Source organism: Lutra lutra, chromosome 7 (genome assembly GCF_902655055.1).
Source record: "Lutra lutra chromosome 7, mLutLut1.2, whole genome shotgun sequence".
In the NCBI taxonomy this organism is placed as follows: Eukaryota; Metazoa; Chordata; class Mammalia; order Carnivora; family Mustelidae; genus Lutra; species Lutra lutra.
Window position 1 is genome coordinate 108095195 of NC_062284.1, and position 19973 is coordinate 108115167.

Sequence of the window (19973 nt, forward strand, 5' to 3'; positions counted from 1 at the left end):
TCTGCCTAGAGCTCTTTGCCAAGAAGAAGATAGTGGATCTTTAGGTGAAGGAATCCTATCAAATAAGTATATTCCTTATTTTTGTTTGGAATACATTTGAATATGAAATGGATTTAGTCTAAGGAACACTTTATAATATGGGCCGAGACCCAAGGTTAAATGAATCTTTGGTCATTCTTCTCTGTAACCACAAGACAAGATTGGCATAGGCCGTTGAGGCACTTTCTAATATTCTTTTATAAGCATGTCAATTATCCTTAATAAATGAAGATCACATGAGTATTTTTAGTGTTTTAATTATATTGTGACAGTTTATGATGTTAAATACACAGAGTAATTGGAAATTTAAAAAAACACATGAGTTGTTAAATTTTTTCTGAGTACAGTTGAAGGAAATCTTACAACTGAGCAGATTGGAGTCACTCAGCAATCATTTTTATGTATTGCTGGCTTCTCTTTTTTCCCAGTGTCTTTCCCAGATCACCAGTCTTTTAAATCTCACTGCCACTTGCTCTCTTTCACATTTAGCGGCTGATCTTTCCACGTACATAGAGAAAATAATCTCTCTCAAAAGCCACACCCTAACTATAAGCTTATCTTTGTTTGCAGCCACTGTTAAGTCCTGTCCCTCCTTAGAGGCAAGGCGCCTATCCTGCATTTGAGGCTAACCCTGCTGTCTGTGTTCATGGCTTCTTTGCCCTTCAGCTCTGGGATATCACGCCATCAAATTGGTCTTCACCGGTCTTTCAGATCTTCTCTCCTGCACTGAAACTTTAATTTACCACATGAATATATTCAGATCTCTGTCTTGAAACTTAAATTCATCACTTTGTCAATCCTGAATGTTCCTCTAACTACTGCTCCTTGTACTATATTCAACAACAAACTACTGAACAAAGTTTTATGCTTGTTATCTCCATCTCCACTTCCTTATTTCTGATTAATTCCCTAAACTTAATACAACTTGACTTTTATTTAGAATCAATTTTGCTCATTCACCATTGACTTCCCAATTACAAAATTTAGTGGAGTTATTGCATTCTTTGCTTTGTGACATGACTGCCTTTTTGTTTTCTTTCATCCTCTCTGAATTCTCCTTTTAAATCTTTTTTGTCTAACTCTTCTTCCTCTCTTAATAAAGTTGTTACTATGCAAGGTTCTTCACTGATCTTTTAGTCTCATTCAGTATTGAGTACTTACTGTGTGCTAGGCTTTGCCATAGGCACTTCTTTTACATTGTTCCTTATAATTTGTAACAACTCATAACTTTCCAGAGTCTACTACTAAGGGGTAGTCATGATTTAATACCAAATCTGTTTGATTCTAAAGCTATATAATAATAGTTTTCAAACTTTTTAAAAAAATTAACATATAATGTATTATTTGTTTCAAGGGTAATGATCATCAGTCTTCTACAACATCCATACCCACCACAACACATACCCTCCCCAGAGTCCATCACCCAGCCACCTCCCCCACCTCCTGCAACCCTCAGTTTTCATACTTCTTAAAGAAACAGAGTGGTTTTAAAAAAATCTTACTTAGGACCTCAAAATATAAACAGATGAAAGCAGAACTACTCTGTTACAGTGGAGGTGACAAATCCAGCTTGGCTCTCCTCCCCATCCTGCCCTAGATGATGCCTAAAGGCACTTACTCAGAATCCAACGACTCTGGGAAGTTCTCTTAAAAAAGTACAGTGATTTATATGAAGTCCCAAACCTGTGTTAACTTTCCTTGTTTTAAAACTCAAGTTTCCAACTTGACCCTGGACATTTTTATCTTTCTACCCGTGTGTCTGACAAGTGCCTATTTTATTTTTTTTGAATCCCCAGTGGAACTTGGCTTCTTTGTGAAACCTCTTCCAACTGTTGTATGTCCTGGTGTAGTGAAACTTCCTAGCCTAGCCAAACTTGGGAGTTCTTAAAGATTACTCTTGCTTCAGTCTCACGTATAATTGGATCATTAAGGTCCTTAAGGACATAGCCCCTAGAGGTGCTCATAGTCATATACTTTGCTTCCTTTTCACCCTCTTTTTCTTCCAGTCTGTTTTTCATATGATTTCTTTCTTTCTTTCTTTCTTTCTTTCTTTCTTTCTTTCTTTCTTTCTTTCTTTCTTCTTTCTTTCTTTCCTTCTTTCTTTCTTTCTTTCTTTCTTTCTTTCTCTTTTTAAGGTTTTTTTTAATGTTGTTTATTTGTCATAGGAGAGAGAGCATGAGCAAGGGAAGGGGCAGAGGCAGAGGGAGAGAAGCAGGATCCCTGCTGAGCAAGGAGCCTGATGTGAGACTTCATCCCAGGACTCTGGGATCATGACCTGACCCGGATTTAGATGCTTAACTGACTTAGCCACCTAGGTGTCCCTTATATGAAGATTTCTAAAATTTAGGTCTGATTTCATTACTCACCTACTAACATTTTCATGGGTGCCCATTATCTATTTTAAAAAATATTCAAGGTATATAAAGTTGCTTCATATTTGACACTCAGAATACACCCTATTCTCTCAGGCCTCAAGCCATTGTATACTCTTGTCCTTTCTGGAATACCTTCTTTGCCTCTTGATGGCAAATTATCATTCTTCCTTCAAATATCATCTTATATCTTCTGCAAACATTCCTTTTTTGAGGCTTCTGGTTCTTCTACATTTAAAAATTGCTCATTTTTTTAATTTTATTTTTTATAAACATATATTTTTATCCCCAGGGGTACAGGTCTGTGAATCACCAGGTTTACACACTTCACAGCACTCACCATAGCACATACCCTCCCCAACAAAGACTGTTTTCTCATTTAACACCTAGCGTAATACTGATACATAGTAAGTTTTCAAGATTTATTAAAAGTTTTCAAGATTTATGAATAAGTGAATTCTTTTTTTTATTGTGTTATGTTAGTCACTATAAAATATATCATTAGTTTTTGATGCAGTGTTCCAAGATTCACTGTTTATTTACAACACCCAGTACTCTATGCAAGATGTGCCCTCCTTAGAATAAGTTAATTCTTTCCAAGAAGATCAAAATGTTTAACCATGATCTAGTATCAGTTGCTTTATCTGCTTTATCTATTAATGAGACAGTGGGATAAAATGGTTTTAAATGTTCCCTTCCAATTTTAGGCTTCTGCATTATTAACCTTACTGTACTACCTGTATTGTCTTTACTCGCTATTCTCTTTTTTTTTTTAAGATTTTATTTATTTATTTGACAGACAGAGATCACAAGTAGGCAGAGAGGCAGGCAGAGAGAGAGAGAGAGAGAGGGAAGCAGGTTCCCCGCTGAGCAGAGAGTCCGCTACGGGGCTCGATCCCAGGACCCCGGGATCATGACCTGAGCTGAAGGCAGAGACTTAACCCACTGAGCCACCCAGGCGCCCCACTATTCTCATTTTTAAAATAAAACATTTAAAATTTATTTTCGGTAACCACATGTAGGATTGAATAATCTTAAGTGCATCTTAAAACGATGGGATTTTATCCCCTTGGTATTTATATAATTTCAATTAAAAATTTTTCCTATCTTTAGTTCCATAATACCTTAGTTTTTACAATTGGAGGCCAGTTAGGGACAAAATATATCAGGAATAATCTTGGTTTGGATTTTGCTTCCTTTTTACTTTTATGTTGATACATACTCAAAGCATAATCTAGGGATGAGAAAACTGTGTCTTACTAACTTTGGAATGACAGGTGGAAATTCATTTTTTTCCCCAAAAGTGGAATTCAAGAAAACAGTAGGGTTCTTTTCTTCCTCTTAACCTTTTTAGGTAATAAAATAAGAAATCTAGGTTTACTGTAAAGAATTTTTATAATATTGAAGCATATTCTGTATATTTAAACTGTTAAAACTTCTGATTTTCAGAATAAGTCTTATGTAACTGATTAGAATGTGTTTTTACTTAAAATATTATACCTATATGTGCAGAGTTATAACACATTGCCAAAAAATGTAGTCTGGAAGCAAAACAGAAAACTGAAAATAATGCTATAATTTTTTAAGTAAGAGGAAAATATTTTCGTTACACATGAAGATTTTGGTCCAAATGGTATTTAACCAAGAAACTTACTAGACTGTTACAGCATTCTATTCTAGAAAAGCTTCAGTTTTGGTAAATCTGATTACATTAGCATATTACTTATGATAATGGGCATGGATTACTTTTTTCCCAAAGCGATGCTGAGATTTAGCTTTTGAAAGAAAGCTCAAGTTTTCTGTGGACTTAAGTATTAAAAGTGCTTCTTAAAAACTTCAAATTGTTGTGCATTAAGCCAGGATTCTTGGCGTTTTTTCAGATTTTACTATTCATAGTCACTTCTGCCTTGAGTAGATATTTTAGGAACCTGTTTTTACTTGCTAGAGAATAGAATTTTCTATAATTAAGAGAAAACATCAGTTATTTTATCCACTTGACTTTGTCTTTGCTTGTTATTGTTTGCTTTAGAGATTTATCTAAGTTATTGACATGATTCAGATTCCAGTGTATGAAATAGAGCTTTTGAGAAAGTGCTTTGAATGGAAAAATAAATATCTTACAAAAGATCTTGCTTTGGGTGTGTTTAGTTCTGTTTGAATTTCTTGTTTTTCTTTGCATTCATAGCTATATTCCATTTTATTATGTAGCTTTAAGTAAAAAAGTGGTTAACACTGAAAGTTTAGGTTATGAGATAGAGGATGTTAATCTCAAACAATTTTCAAATATACCTATTTCAGAAAATGCTCATTTATTTTTTTTTTCCTTTTTTTTTTAGTAGGCAGAGAGGGAGACAGAGAGAGAGGAAGGGAAGCAGGCTCCCTGCCCAGCAGAGAGCCCGATGTGGGGCTCGATCCCAGGACTCTGGCATCATGATCTGAGCCGAAGGCAGAGGCCTTAAACCACTGAGCCACCCAGGTGCCCCTCATTTATATTTTAAATAAAGTCATTTTACACTATACATTATATCCCATCTCTCTGTTATTATAGGCATCTTCTGATTTCCAGGAAACCTTATCTTCCTTAGGGACTGATGTGCAGTCTGTCTTCTGTTCAATCCTACGCTGTCTTTCCTCTGCAGCTTCATAATATGTGGTGATAACTCTTTTCATATCCTCTGTATTTTTAATTGCCTTTTGTTATCATGGCCATTCTTTAGGTCTGTATCTTAACTAGAAAAACCAGAATTTTTATTTAATTAAAAAAACTATATACTCTTTGCTTACAGGTTTGGATGAGTTTTTAAAAAGTGATGACTCGGGACAACTGGGTGGCTCAGTCAGTTAAGTCACTGCCTTCGGCTCAGGTCGTGATCCTAGGGTCCTGGGATTGAGTCCTGCATCAGGCTCCTTGCTCGGCAGGGAGCCTGCTTCTCTCTCTGCCTCTGCCTGTTACTCTGCCAGCTTGTGTGCTCTCTCTCATTCTGACAAAAAAATAAATAAATAAAATCTTAAAAAAAAAAAAAAAGTGATGACTCTTTAGTGAGTAGATATTTATTTTGTTATCAAGAAACTTACCTGACAGGGGCACCTGGGTGGCTTAGATGGTTAAGCCTCTGCCTTCAGCTCAGGTCATGATCCAGGATCCTGGGATCGAGTCCCGCATTGGGCTCCCTGCTTAGTGGGGAGTCTGCTTCTCCCTCACTCTGCCTGTCACTCTGCCTACTTGTGCTCTCTCTCTGTCAAATAAATAAATAAAATCTTTAGGAAAAAAAAATAAAGAAATTTACCTGACAGGGAACTTGTAACTATAAATAGCCACAGTACTTACTTAGAGATAAAGTGCTATGCAAATTAGGAGGAGCAAAGAAGTAATTCCACTTGGGCAATCCAGAGGAGGTAGAATCTAAGAAAACTCTTAAATATTTCAAACATAGAGAAGTATAGAGAGTAATATTATTGTTATATATGTAATATATATTAAATATATAGTTCTGTCACCCAGAATTAACAAATGTTATTTTCAGAAGTTCTAAAGGTTAAATCTCTCCTTTCCTTGAACAAAACAAAGGACTTAGAATGCTTAATCTTAGACTTCCTCTTCTACTTTCCTTGTTATTGTTAGCAGTTTGTGGCAGTGGTAGTGTAGTGGTGGTATTTTTGTCTCATCGTCTTTGGTCCTTACATCCTGCTCTTCCCATTGGGGTTTAATTTTCTTCTTGTTGAAATATCCTTTGGTTCTTTCCTTTTTGGTTCTTTTAGCTCTAAATTCTTCATGTTTTCCTCACATAGTCTTCTACTCACTAATTTTTTTCTCCATCTATCAATAACCAACTGCTTAATCTGTCCATTGAGACTTTTATTCTAAGAATTGCCAAGAAAATGCTTGTTCTTTTCATTTTGTTGATTTCTTGTCTTATGGCATCTATTTCTTTATTCATCTTTTCTAACATGAAATATGTTTCTTTCAGTTTCTCTTATCTGGGTGTGGTAGTCCTGCCATTGATTGTGTCTTCTAACTCTTCTAAATGAGACTTATTTCATTTTTTTTTAAGACTGTGCATCTCTTTTTAGTAGGTTTTGTAGTCCCATGAACCTTGGATTGAGATTATTTGCTTTGGCCAAACTCCTGTTAGCTTCACTGGATCTTGACATACTGTTATTCTTAATTTCTTGGAAATGGAACAGACTTGGATATTGTGATTTTTTTTTTTTTAATGTTTAATTCTTTTCCATCCATGCCCCTAGACTTTGTTGTGACTGTCCCAGGCCAGTGAGCAGAATATTTCCACAAATTATTTTATAGATGTGATGACATTTTGTAGATCCAATTATATGCAGGGAGCCAACCCCAGTTCTAGCTTCCTACATCTGATAGGATTGAGGTCTTTCTCCTGTCACTGTGTGGGTATTGAATCACTGGTACCCAGCACCTTCCTGAACTTCCAAGCGCTGCTTATGCTCTGATTTTGAGTTCCTGTATAATTTCTAGCACCTGAGAGTTTCTTTTCTTGCTTTTAAGCTTAGTTTATTTTATTGTTTTTGTTTTGTTATTCCATATATAACATTTCTTTGTGACATAGTTAAGCTTTTCATGTCTTTGTTCAGAATTGAGGCATTGACATTTGAACCATGGCTTTGGAAGACAGGCAATGGTGAGGGCATTCCAAGATAATGAAATAGCTTGAACAAAGCTATGAAACGAGTAGTTATGATGCTTTCATAGAGAATAACTGAAAACCTCATGGTTGGTTTTGGCTTACATTCAGGGTACATGGAGACGACTAATGGGAGATACATTTGGAAATGTGGGGATTGGAATCAATGTACAGTAGGCCTTGAATGGTAGGCTAAGGAACTTGGACTTTATTCTCCATACAGCGGAGAGCCAATGAATGTTTATTTGTATGAGAGTGATGCATAGCTTTGCCCTAGGAAGATTAGTATGATAACCAGGAATAGATTGGAATGGAGAGAACATCCTGGAAATAGGGAGACCGGTTAAGAGAGTATTAACTGTAGGACATGGAAGAGGCAAAAAAGAGCTAAAATTAGGTAACAGTAGCAGCTTTGAAGATGACGTGAGATATAAATAGATGTTTGTAGAGAGATACTATATATAGATTTCTCATTGGTGTGCAGGGGGAAGAGGATTCCAAGATGACCCTAGGAGTATGTTGAAACTATTAAGAGAAATTAAGAAACACAGACATAGGGCTAGGTTTGTAAAGGAAGATGAGTTCAGTTATGAAAATACTAAATTTGTGGTGCCAGTGGGACACCCAAGTATGAAAGGCCACCTAAGCAGATAAAAATGCTGGACTATAACAAAAAAGGGCAGAAGACCAAAAGATAAGATTTGCAGGTTTAGTAGAACAGAGGTAATAAATGAAGCTATACATTTCAGAGATAGTCAAGAATAGAAGATGAGAAATGCCAAGAAGAAAACTAGTAATTAGGAAGCAAGTGGCAGAAGAGAAATTTGAGAAATCCTGTGTGAAAGTGGTAAGAGTGTGACCCAAATTATAGGCATTGTTATAGAAATCACAAGCTGGGATGCCTGGGTGGCTCATTGGTTAAAGCCTCTGCTCAGGTCATGGTCCCAGGGTCCTGGGATCTAGCCCCACATCGGGCTCTCTGCTTGGCAGGGAGCCTGCTTCCTCCTCTCACTCTGCCTGCCTCTGCCTACTTGTGATCTTTGTCTGTCAAATAAATAAATAAAATCTTAAAAAAAAAAAAAAAGAAATCACAGGCTAAGGGCATTTTACAGCTGGACACTATCTCCAAATTTAGAGAGGTAGAGGAAGATTTTGAGGAGGATGAGGACAGAACAATGGTCACTTAATGGTGAGAGTCAAAATACAGGATGTGAGAGAGGAAATAATGTAACAATTTAGCTTTTGAAATAAAACTTACTAAGCTGAACTAGTATTTGTGAAACACAGATCTGTACATATGTCTATGTATATATAAATGTATATGTATGTATGTATGTAACTTTTTCCCATTGCCTTTAAATATAAAAGTATTAGCATCCTTGGATTATTATTCTATTACTCTGTGATAAAAGATTAGCAAGCAGGACTACTCTTTACCTTTTGTCTAATTTAAAAAATGTAAACAAAACCTCCACTTGATTCTTTATACTTAGGCTACAGCAAAATGGGGAAGAAAGAAGGCAACACTATTATTGTTGAAATAGATGTGGGAATGGACAGTAAGGTCACAGAGTTGGGAAAGGAGAGGTATATATTAGTTAGCTGAAGGTAACACACTTTGAAAATTTATTCCTTGTGAGAGTATATACTTTGTATTAATAGTATCAAAGAAAGTATGTAGCGTGGTCAGGCATATATAGTTTATTGAATATCTGTTCTTCGCCAGATGTATTACATACATTTTCTTGTAATGTTAATCTGCATTTCTTCTAAATTACTATGAGGTATTATTGTCTCCCTTTTGCAGATGAGGAAATGAGGATGGAAAAACTAAAGCACTTTGCAAATCATAATATTAGTAATTGTACAAGGAGACATTCAAACCCAAATGTATCTGTTTCTAAAATCTTTGTCCTTTCTACCAAACCATCATGTCCTTATGTACTTATGTGGGGTACAGGGAAGAAAAGGGAATGGTAGAGGGGAGAAGTCTGAAGTTGTTTATATTTAACTTAGAGAGTTTGCACTCAGCAAAAAACACCAATAGGGAGAGTCCTTCTGCAAACTTAGGAGGGTGTTTAACTACCATTGGACAGAGAGAGGAATTGGATTTGGTTTATACATCTAGACTGTTACCTTAATATTAGTCACAGAAAGCACTGTATGTTTCCTTTTGGTAAAGAAATAGAAATCTGCAGCATTATCATGGGGGAAAACTTCAGAGTATCAGGGCTTTGCGTGAGGTCTCCTTGACCACCTAACTGATTTCATCTACCACTTTATTTTTGCAGCTTTAGTAGATAGCTTTTTAACTACTGATCAATACTTAGACTTGCTATTTAGATGCATATTCTTCAAAGATTTCCCTGCAAATAAGTCTGATTTTACTAACTTCTCCCATCTTAAATTAATGTATTGACCTTGCTTGTAAACCAGTACAGAGAACAATGTGAATGTAACATATTGAAGTTTGTTTTGTTTTGTTTTGTTTTGTTTTGTTTTAAAGAGAGCTTGTGCCCATGGGGGTTGTGGCAGGGAGAGAGAGAGAAACTCTTAAGCAGGCTCCATACCTTTGGTGGGGCTTGATCTCATGACCCTCAGGATCATGACCTGAGCTGAAATAAAAGTCTGATGCTTAACTGACTGAGCCACCCAGGCGGCCCACAACATATTGCAGTATTAAACATATTTTAAGATGAGTAATTGTAGTTAACATGAATTATTACAAATGAAATAAAAATAGTAACATTTTACGAACCCAAGGCCAACTAAGAATGGTTTGGTGTTTGCATGCAGATTATTTACTAGATTAATGGCAGTTAAAGCTGTGACTATGCTCTTTTGCACTACTTTTTTTTTTTTTTTGATATTTCATACATAGAAAAAAAATATACATATTTTACAAAGAGTAATAATAAAACAATTGCTGAATTGTTCCATTCTCATTGTTTCTCCCTCCTCTACTCCTTCAAGTCCTGTATTTTGAATTCCACTCATTACCTTAAGAGATAGAGCATAACCAATGCTGTAGAAGCCTTCTCTGTGTGCATTTTTCTTCTCTTCATTGTGGTCCCACCTCACCTCACATCAGGGATTCAGTCACCCTGAATGGGCTGATTATCATTTGCTTGCTTTTTTTTTTTTTCCCCCCACTCTTTGGTCATATCTATATATTCCATGTGTAGTTTGCATTTCCGAATTTTATGTAAATGGACCATGCAGTACATATTTTCTGTAACTTATTATTTGTTGTTGTTTTTACTCAGCGTTGTGAGAGTCAACAGTGTTGATACTTGCATGAAGATGTATGTCCTTTGTTTTCACTGCTGTACAGTATTTATTTGCCCGTTTTCCTCTCCGTGGACATTTGGATTGTTTCTTTTGTTCTTTTGCTATAAGAAACACTACTGCTATAAATGCCATGAAGAGAGTCTCTGGAGCCTTCCTAGATAGAGAAATCTAATAGGTTTCCCATCTCTGTGTCTGCTGTTATTATCTCTTCAAAATTACAAGAAGGAGTCAGGTACAAGTAGCAGGTTCTTACTCCTTTCCAAGCAGTTTACACCTTCCTTCTACCTCCTTTGCAAGTCTATAGGAAGAGAGCGCATGAGGTACTGGTAGGGAATGGCAGTATTTGCATTTACCACACCTGAACACATACCCTTCACTTAAAATATCTTGCCTTCTATATTAGTCAGTTGTCTAGAGAAACAGAACCAGTATGAGAGATAGATGGATGATGGATGGTAGATAGATAGATAGATAGATAGAGATATTTATTATTAGGTATTGGCTCATGTGATTATGGAGGGTGAGAAGGCCCATGATCTGCTGTCTGCAGGCTGGAGACCCAGGAAACCCAGTGGTGTAGTGCAAAGGCCCGAGAGTGAATGGTGTAGATGCCAATCCAAGTCTAGTTGTCAGTCTGGAGCACCAAAGGGCAGGAGAAGATCTATGTTCTACCTCAGTCAGGCAAACTGAATTCCACCTTTCTCCATCTTTTTGTTATTCTCTGGTCCTGAACAGACTGGATAATACCCACTCACATTGGGGAGGGCCATCTGCTTTCCTCAGTTCACCCATGCTAATTTCTTCCAGAAACACCCTTACTGACTCACACAGAAATGATTTACCAGATAATATGGGCATTCATTGGCTCACTCAACATAATTTTATGTTTACACATAATATTAACCACCATGGTTTCTTTTGTCATATCACTGTATGTTTCGTTCTCTAGGCCTTTGCCTTAGGCCCTTCTCTCTCTTCTCATTCTGTCCTCTCTCCCTAAATACTAGCATCTACATGATGGTTTCAAATACCATCTAACTACTAATAACTCCCAAACAGTTAATAACTTCATCCCATAATTTTCTTCTTAGCACTTGGCCCATATACCCAGCTGCCACTCTGTATCTCTCTTCTATAATCACTTCAGACTTAAGTCCAAAATTAAACTCATGATCTTTCCGTTCTCTTCTCCTCCACCCCAGTTTGTTTCTCCTGCAGTTTTCTGTCTCTGTGAAGGTATTTTCCCTGTTCTATTTGACTAGATAGCTGGGAGTTGCTTTTGCCTCACTTTCTTCTCCCCTTCTCTTGCCCCCATACCTACTAGTTGTTTGGGTATTTTTTTGTTTTTGTTTTGGTTTTGGTTTTTAAGATTATTTATTTATTTATTTGACAGAGAGAGAGAGAGAGCGAGTGCACAAGCAGGGGGAGTGACAGGGAGAGGGAGAGGGAGAAGCAGGTTCCCCACTGAGCAGAGAGCCCATCTGCAGGGCTCCATCCCAAGACGCCCAGGATCATGGCCCATGCAGCTGCTTAACCAACTGAGCCACCCAGGTGCCCCTATTCAGTTGGTTTTTAAATGCCTCTTGAAGCAGTATTTTTCTTTATTTCCTCTGCTGCCACCCTAATCCAGGTACCATGATCTTAAGCCTAGAATAGAGAAACTCTAACGGGTCTTTCAATAATCGACTCCTGCTTTTCTCTCATCCACTGTGTAGCCAAAGTAGCTTACATTATCAGGTTCCTAACAGTAACTTTCCAATGGCTTCCCATTGCCCTTTCAATAAAATTCATAATTCTTAACATTTCTTTTGAATACTTCCTGCCAACATCTCTAGCCTCATCCTGAGCCACCTTTCCTGCATATTTCCAATATGTGCTCCAGCTCCTTGCTGCTACATTCTTCCTTCCACTGGGTTACTAAGTAACTCTTCCTCATCCTTTGGGTCTAAGCCATCCTTTGGGACTGTCATTTCCTTAGGGAGACCTTTTCTGAACTTGTTCATGTTGTCTTCCTTTTAATCTACACTGATAGAGCCCTGACTTTCTCATTCATAATATTCGTTATTTAACATCTTTCTTCCTCTGCTGAATTACAAGGTCCATTAGAACATGGAGTTTGCTCTTTGTTTTATTCTCAGAGTTGCTTCAATACCTGGCACATAGGAGACACTCAGTAATTTTTTTTTTTTTTAGAAAGAAGGTATGAACTGCATACATACAAATTTCTATATTTGCCTTTCCCACCCTTGGGGAAAAATTACCATCCTGTCTTTATAAAGATGTGATGAAACTTCTGACATGCAGCTGTTACTAACATGGAATTTATAGTAAAAAAAATTACTTTAGATAAGCCAGAATGAGGCACTAGAATTTTTAGGAACTTAGAAACTAGGATATTTATTTTTATGATCTCTATTATATTTCTACCACAGAAGTGATAGTTCTTGTCCCTCCCTGGGATATATAAAATCTATGTATGATTTGTTGTTTTTATGCTTTTATGACCGATATGATTTGTTTATTTTTAGATTTTTCATGAAATTTTGCCTCCTCTCCTCTGGTTATCTTGATTAAATTCATGAGTAGCATAATGTTTTAAGAATCAATAAGTAAAAGCATTATTTATACCATTTTTCTGCTTAATCTCATTTAAGCATATAAGAACAATATTGAAATTAGTCAAACATATTATAACTGAGATAAACATCTAACTTTGAAGAAGATATTTAAGACTTATTGCTACCGTGCATTATCTGTTTTCATGGCTCTATTCAAGTTTATCTGATCACACCTGATTCCTGAGATACTCTTGTATTTATCTGTATTATACAGATGGAGTGTGTCCTTAGGGGTCTGTCATTTGAGATATCCAGAACTACCAACAATATTGTTCATAGAATATGTTACACTTAAGCAGCTATATCTTTTATGCACTCAATCATTTTTCCTTTCACTATGTAACTTTGGTAACAGCTACCCTGTCCTCAAAATGCCTAGTGTGTTATTTGGTAGCAATAAATTGCACACTTCAATTATAATTCAGAAAGGCTTATCTGAGCAATCTGTATTCAGCTGTACACTTGGGCACTGCATGTGGCTTTTAATTTCCAAATCTGAGCTTTGGTATTCAGATGGCCTAAATGTCTGGAATAAATTGGTTACTAGATTCCCAAGTATATTAGTATAGATCTGAAATAGCTTTAATAATTAGTTTATTCAAGTTGCGTTCTCATTTGCAGGTTAGATAATGAATTGAAGAGTAATACCATGACTGTGGTTTGTGATATTTTGGTTTGAGTTCATGAAGCCTTGGTTGGTATTTTATAACCAAACTGCCCATTGAATTATGGACAGTAGTTCTGACTTGAAATGCTTTCCTGAACATTTATATTGGAGTATATGATTATCCGTTTCCCCCTGTAGACAGTTTCTCTGTTATTCTGTCATCATGATTAGGTTAGGACACCTGAGCACTAACCTCTGTTTTCAGAATATTTCTGCTTTTTAGTGATAATTGAGCATACTGTTGTTTGTTTTTAAATCTATTGAGATACACTTCACGTTGTTAATGTAAATCTTTTTTATAGCCTTAGCTGAATACAGTAGCTCTTGGTCTTGACATCTGAGATCAGCTGGTTCATGTCTCTTAATGGCACTTAGATTTGAATTTTGTAGGCTGGGAGGCAGAACTACTTGGAACTGCTCTGTTTAATGCATGGTGGCTTTAAATTCAGGCTTAAAAATGGGCCCACTTATAAAAAGAAGGTCTTAATCTCTGTAGAGTTCTCTCTAGAGCAACACTATGAAGTTAAAAACTTTTGGACTCTTTTTTTTTTAACCATCCATTGGTCTTGGTAATTTGAAGTGAAGGAAACTAATATGAATTACACATTTTCATTTCAATTTGAATTCCAAGATTCTTTGATTCTCTAGAGTCAAAGTGTTTCAAGGGTTTTCATGAGGAAGTTATGACTGGAGGGGAAGAGCACTGCCTCTCGGTCTTGAGTGACAGCCCCTGCCCTCTGCCCCTAGCTGAGAACTCAAAGCATTGTTGAATAGCACTGAAATGAGCTGAGTCCAAGACTTTTAGCCAGATGGTCGATATAGGGCTTTTAAAGGAAGGGAAATAGTAAAAGTGTAATCTCAGAGGAACTCTCTTATGTTGAAGAACTGAGAAAATGAAGTCTTTCTGAAGCTAAGTGTAAATTATACCACCTTCTTTGAGAGCAAAAGCTGCTAAATGTAACAGAAGAAAATGACAGTGCAGAAAATCAAAGTTCAGGAACAAACTTTCAAGTGTGGTTTTTGAATGCTTAATCCTCTCTTACTCCTCTCTCAGGATCCATTGCCTCCTTTTCTTCCCCCTCCTCAAGTCTGTTTGAAAGGGATTTGGATGGGTAATGGCAAAGGAAGGCAACTTTAGACAAAGTATAAACTAGGGCACAAGATACCTTTGTAGAGGAATTATCTTAGACATGCTTTTGAAAACATACTCTTTTTTAGTCTTATTAAGAAAATAATCAAAGGTATGATTTGTAAAACTTTGAGTTTAGTCTGCTTTCAGTAAAAATAAGGTATAGATACCAAAATAAGCAAACCTTTTTTTTTTTTTCTTTCCTCGTTTCTGCTTATAAGATTTACAGGTATTTAAAATAAACCCATGAAAACAGAAATACTGTCCTGGGATTGGCTAAGTAGTCAGAGCAATTACCTCTAGGCTCCAAAGTCCAACTGAGCTTGACTTTTGGAAGTAAATTTGGCTAAGACTTCTTCCTCATTCTGTTCTATAAAGGTATACATGAAATGATACTGACCTTTGCCAGAAACCCCAGGAATCCTATTCAGTGATGTACTTGTAATGGTCATGAAAGAATTAAAACAACATAGATGTGGATTAATGGGAGAAAGTAGGCAAAAATGCTAAATTCTCATTGTGTGGTTTCAATGTGGCAGATCCTTTAAAATACTTCAGTGTACCACAATAATTAAAGGGTTTAAGAACATTAAAATACCTAGAAAATAAAAGCCAGCAGTTGAGTAACGAGAATGAACTATGTTTTATTTTTTTAAATTGGAATTAATGTAGGTTGCCATGGTGAAAATAGATTGAAATATTTAACAGTAACCGTATTGTGCAGCCCTAGAGATCAAAAACAGTAATGTAAATAAGTAGGTCTTTAAAGAATATACTCACAGGCATGCTTAATGTAAATGATTGCTAGAAGAGAAATGCATTTTTTTCAGTGCTACACAAAGAAATTTTTACTTGATTTTGGCAGCAAGAATCTACAACTTAGCATTAATAACTAAAATTTTAAAATATTTGCTCATTGCTCTGGATTATGACTGTTTAAGAATTACTATTTTCAAACACTAATCATTTTAAATAAACTGTTTTTATACATTTATGGCATCAATGAGTATGGCTGTTTATTACATTTTACCTATAAAAAGTTGAACTGTTTTATATACTCTTTATGGAAACAGTGCACAGTCATAAATTAAAAGATGCAACTGTTTTGGATATTTTACTGGTGGTCCTGTGTTTTCCTGCCAGCAGTGCAGCTGTTTCAGGTTTCTCAGGATAACATATAAAAAGCTGTATGTACACTGCAAGTTTATGCTTGAATTGCCAAGCCAGAGATGGTATGATTCAACTTTCCTAGAAGCAAGTTGTACCAAAATGTGATGAATCAAAACAACCAGTTGCACAGTGGTTTGTATTACAGCTATGAAAAACAATTCTGTTTATGATAGTTGGCTTCTTAAGGTTGACAGACATTCTCCTGTGGTACCCGATTTTTACCATGAGTGAACAGCCATTGGAGCTAAGTTGTGCTTTTGAGGGTCTGAGGAAAGGAAAAAGGGTAATATGGCGGTATCTGGTGTATGGATAAAATTTACCTGGAAACTCATTCTAGGAATGGAATGTTTCATTTCTAAGATACCTGTAAAAATATTACTAAATATTACTTATTTGTGTGATAGTTAAGTTCTCAGTGAAGAGAAATTGATTTTATCCTGTTCCAGGTTGATTTTTAGACTTCTGAGATGACTTATTTAACACATCATTTCTCATGCATCATATCTTAATAGTGGACATATTATTGTGTCCTGGGATGTAATAAGCAGATACTTTCTTTGTGGTAGATTTGGTGAATCCCTCTTTACGTCCAGTGGGACCTAAGGTTCTATCAAGAGTTTGACAATGAAATTGGGATGCATCCCACCAAGGTTTATAAGATGGGATGTAGAGAGAAAATACTAGAACTTTTGTTGAAATATTTTTATCTCCTCCTTTAAATATTTATAATATATTTTATAATATATTTCTTTATATTATATATAATTATATACTATATAACTGTTACTACAATAGGTATATGATTTATAAATAAGTACACAAATTTTGGAGTAGCACGCTCAAATATTTTTACTGCTATAAGTATACTATCAAAAGTTTGTGGGGGGGGGCGCCTGGGTGACTCAGTGGGTTGAAGCCTCTGCCTTCAGCTCAGGTCATGATCCCAGGGTCCTGGGATTGAGCCCCACATTGGGGCTCTCTGCTCAGCGGGGAGCCTGCTTCCCTTCCTCTCTCTCTGCCTGCCTCTCTGCCTACTTGTGATCTCTGTCTGTCAAATAAATTAATTAATTAATTTAAAAAAAAAAGTTTGTGGGGAAGTCAGGGTGGCTTTGTCAGTTAAGCGTCTGACTTGACCTCAGCTCAGGTCTTGATCCTCAGGGTCATGAGTTTGAGCCCTGCAGTAGGCTCCACACTGGGCATGCAGCCTACTTTAAAAAAAAAAAAAAAAAGTTTGTAGATCATTGCTCAGTAAATATTAATTTCCTTTCTCCTTCACTTTTCCCTTTCACCCTTGGCAGAAAAGCAAAGAATTGAGTTAACACCTTGATTTGTGGTAGTGTGAATAAATTATAGCCAATTCTGGGAGCTTATCCTGTGTCTTACTTTGACCACTTTTTCTATTTGGCCTCTTACATTGCCATATATTTTTTAATCACACAACCTTATTAAACATGGATACAAATGAAAAACAGACTTGTTATTATGTTAGAAATAAGAAGTTGCTCATGCATCAAGACTTTGACACACAGGAAGTTTGAATGAATGAGTAGAAAAGTTTCCAAGTTATTAAAATGTTCTGGTACCTGATTTATTCATTTGCCATAACCGTAATTCTAAGGCGGATGAAGCTCCTTTACTTCCTGAGGCCTGAAGAAACAATGTGGTTTCTTAAACTAGGCATTAAAGCAGAGCTGGAAATATTTGTTTTCCAACAGTGCTGTTAGTCATGCTAACAAGTTGACCTTCTTTGGCTAAGATTGTCCCATATTTTAGGCCTCTTTACCTTTATCAATGTAGAAAGTTTTAATTGCTAAATAATATATATATGATTGAAGAAAAATGGTACACTGTCTTTTGAGATCAGTTCAGAAGACTTTTGTATTTACTACTTGGGACATTCTGTTGAACTCAGGCCGTCAGAGATTTCTTGAGCATGTAATTTTCTAAGGTTTCACTTCCTGTGTGGAAGGAGACAATATATTTTTGTAATGCTGAAGTATATTTGAAGTAACTAGTATATTCTCTTCTCCCTTCTCCTCCATTGAAGTATTTATTTCATAATATATTTATGTAAAGTATTCAATATTTATGTAAAAATATTAATACAATAGTATTATGATACCGGGTATTTATTTATTAAGAGTATGCCATGAGGTGGGGCACCTAGGTGGCTTAAAGCTTCTGTCTTCGGCCCAGGTCATGATGCCAAGGTCCTGGGATCAAGCCCTGCATTGGGCTTTCTGCTCAGCAGGGAGCCTGCTTCCTCCTTTCTCTCTCTGCCTGCCTCTCTGCCTGCCTCTTTGCCTGCCTCTTGTGATATCTGTCTGTCAAATAAATAAAATCTTAAAAAAAAAAGAAAGAAAGAAAGAAAGAAAAGAGTATGCAAGGAGGACAATAGCAGTTAGGTACCCAAACAACAACCAACAAAACTAAGTTCTGAAAATTGGGAACAGTGAACATTTTAATAGCAAGTATTATTTTTGAAACCTCCTTAAGAGCTGTTTTTAGATCTTAATGTAATTTGCTTTATAATTTTGTTTAGCAAACTGGTTTAGGCACTCTATATATATAGTCAGTGTGTTTCTTTTTAAAAGGTAATAATGCATTTAAGAAGTCTGAACATTTCAGTCTCAGAATTCTGCTTTAAAACGTGAATCAGTTTTATTATTATTTTTAAAAATGTTACCAATTTATATATGCTTTCTGTGTCACTGTTACACTTTTTGTTTTGTTTTAGGTATTTAAACCATGTCAGAGCTGCCTCTCCACAGGACCTTGCTGGAGGCTATACTTCTTCTCTTGCTTGTCACAGAGCACTACAGGATGCATTCAGCGGGCTTTTCTGGCAGCCCAGTTAACCTTTATTTCTCCTTTATAAGATTTGGACCTAGGAGCCGAACCAGGGAGCTACAAAAGAAAAGCAGATGTGTAAAAATATAGCCATGTGCAGCTGCCCAGTGGCAGTACTCCCACTAGCAGCTGTGTTAAAGTATTTATAAGAGAAAATTTCAGAACTAAGTTGAGCAATACGGTGGATAAATATATGTGAAAAAGATTTATTTTTTACTTATATTTTTCTGAGAGGGATTGAAGCTGTAAACTTTATCTGATGGAAGATATGAATAATTCACCTATGTATGCTTGAGGTTGACAGACTTGTAAAATCTTTTTAAAAATAAAGCTAGACTTTATATTAAGTTCTGTGGTTTTTCTCTTATTACAGTGTTTTACTTGAACACACTTTAAAATGCCATTTTGAATACGACATTTAGTGTTAATATCCAAGTCTGTTATTTTCTCTCATAAAATGTTCTTTTTTTCCCCCTATATTCTTAATACTAGTCCAGACAAGTGGATATATTTCCTTCTGCCAGCAGGTTGTGGCAAGTAAAACTTGACCTATGATAGTGCCACTCTCTTGATATTAAGGACTCAGTGCCTGTTTTGAGCATGGAAGGTGAGACAAACCTTGATCAAGGTATTATAGTTCCCAGCTGTGAGCCACACTTAGGATAAACCAGACTAGAGTATTAACCTGCTTTTAATGACAAATTCAAAGAAGTAAGTTAATAAAATTTAATACTTAAATGGCACCTTTCACTTCAAATATGAGCTCATTTTATGATGAAACCTTGGAGACTGGAATGGATACATTTTAAACAAAACTTCTCTGAGTAAATTGCAGACTCTGATTCAGTTTCTGTTAAAACTTCAAGGGCTTTTAGTAAACCCAGGATTTTGCTTAGAGTTGGCAGTAGAGAGGATGGATATTTGTAGCATCTCAACCTCATATGAGGCTGTTACATAGACCACTGGGCATGGGACATAGTTTCTCAAGGAAATTAAGGGATTTCCCATCAAATGTCCCTTATGACAGATGTTAATTTTATGGGAGGAAAATTATGTGAAATAAAATTTGTGGTTACATTAGGGTGGAATATCCATATTTAACAACTGCAGCTTATTTGCCTAAGCAGGTATTAATTTCAGGGGTACATCTTTATCTTTACAATATGGTTGACCCTTGAATAA

General features: G+C 36.1%; 1 protein-coding gene across 3 annotated transcripts in view; it reads left to right on the top strand.

Moving 5' to 3' along the window:
- The window catches only part of MNAT1 (MNAT1 component of CDK activating kinase), a 221264-nt gene extending 202126 nt beyond the window's left edge, over positions 1-19138 (top strand). For all 3 annotated transcript variants that reach the window (XM_047738909.1, XM_047738908.1, XM_047738907.1), the window contains one exon: positions 18679-19138. In XM_047738909.1, the coding sequence (XP_047594865.1) occupies positions 18679-18799 (121 nt within the window). In that variant the 3' untranslated portion in view covers positions 18800-19138. The remainder of the gene's footprint in view (positions 1-18678) is intronic.
- Positions 19139-19973: the final 835 nt, after the last annotated feature.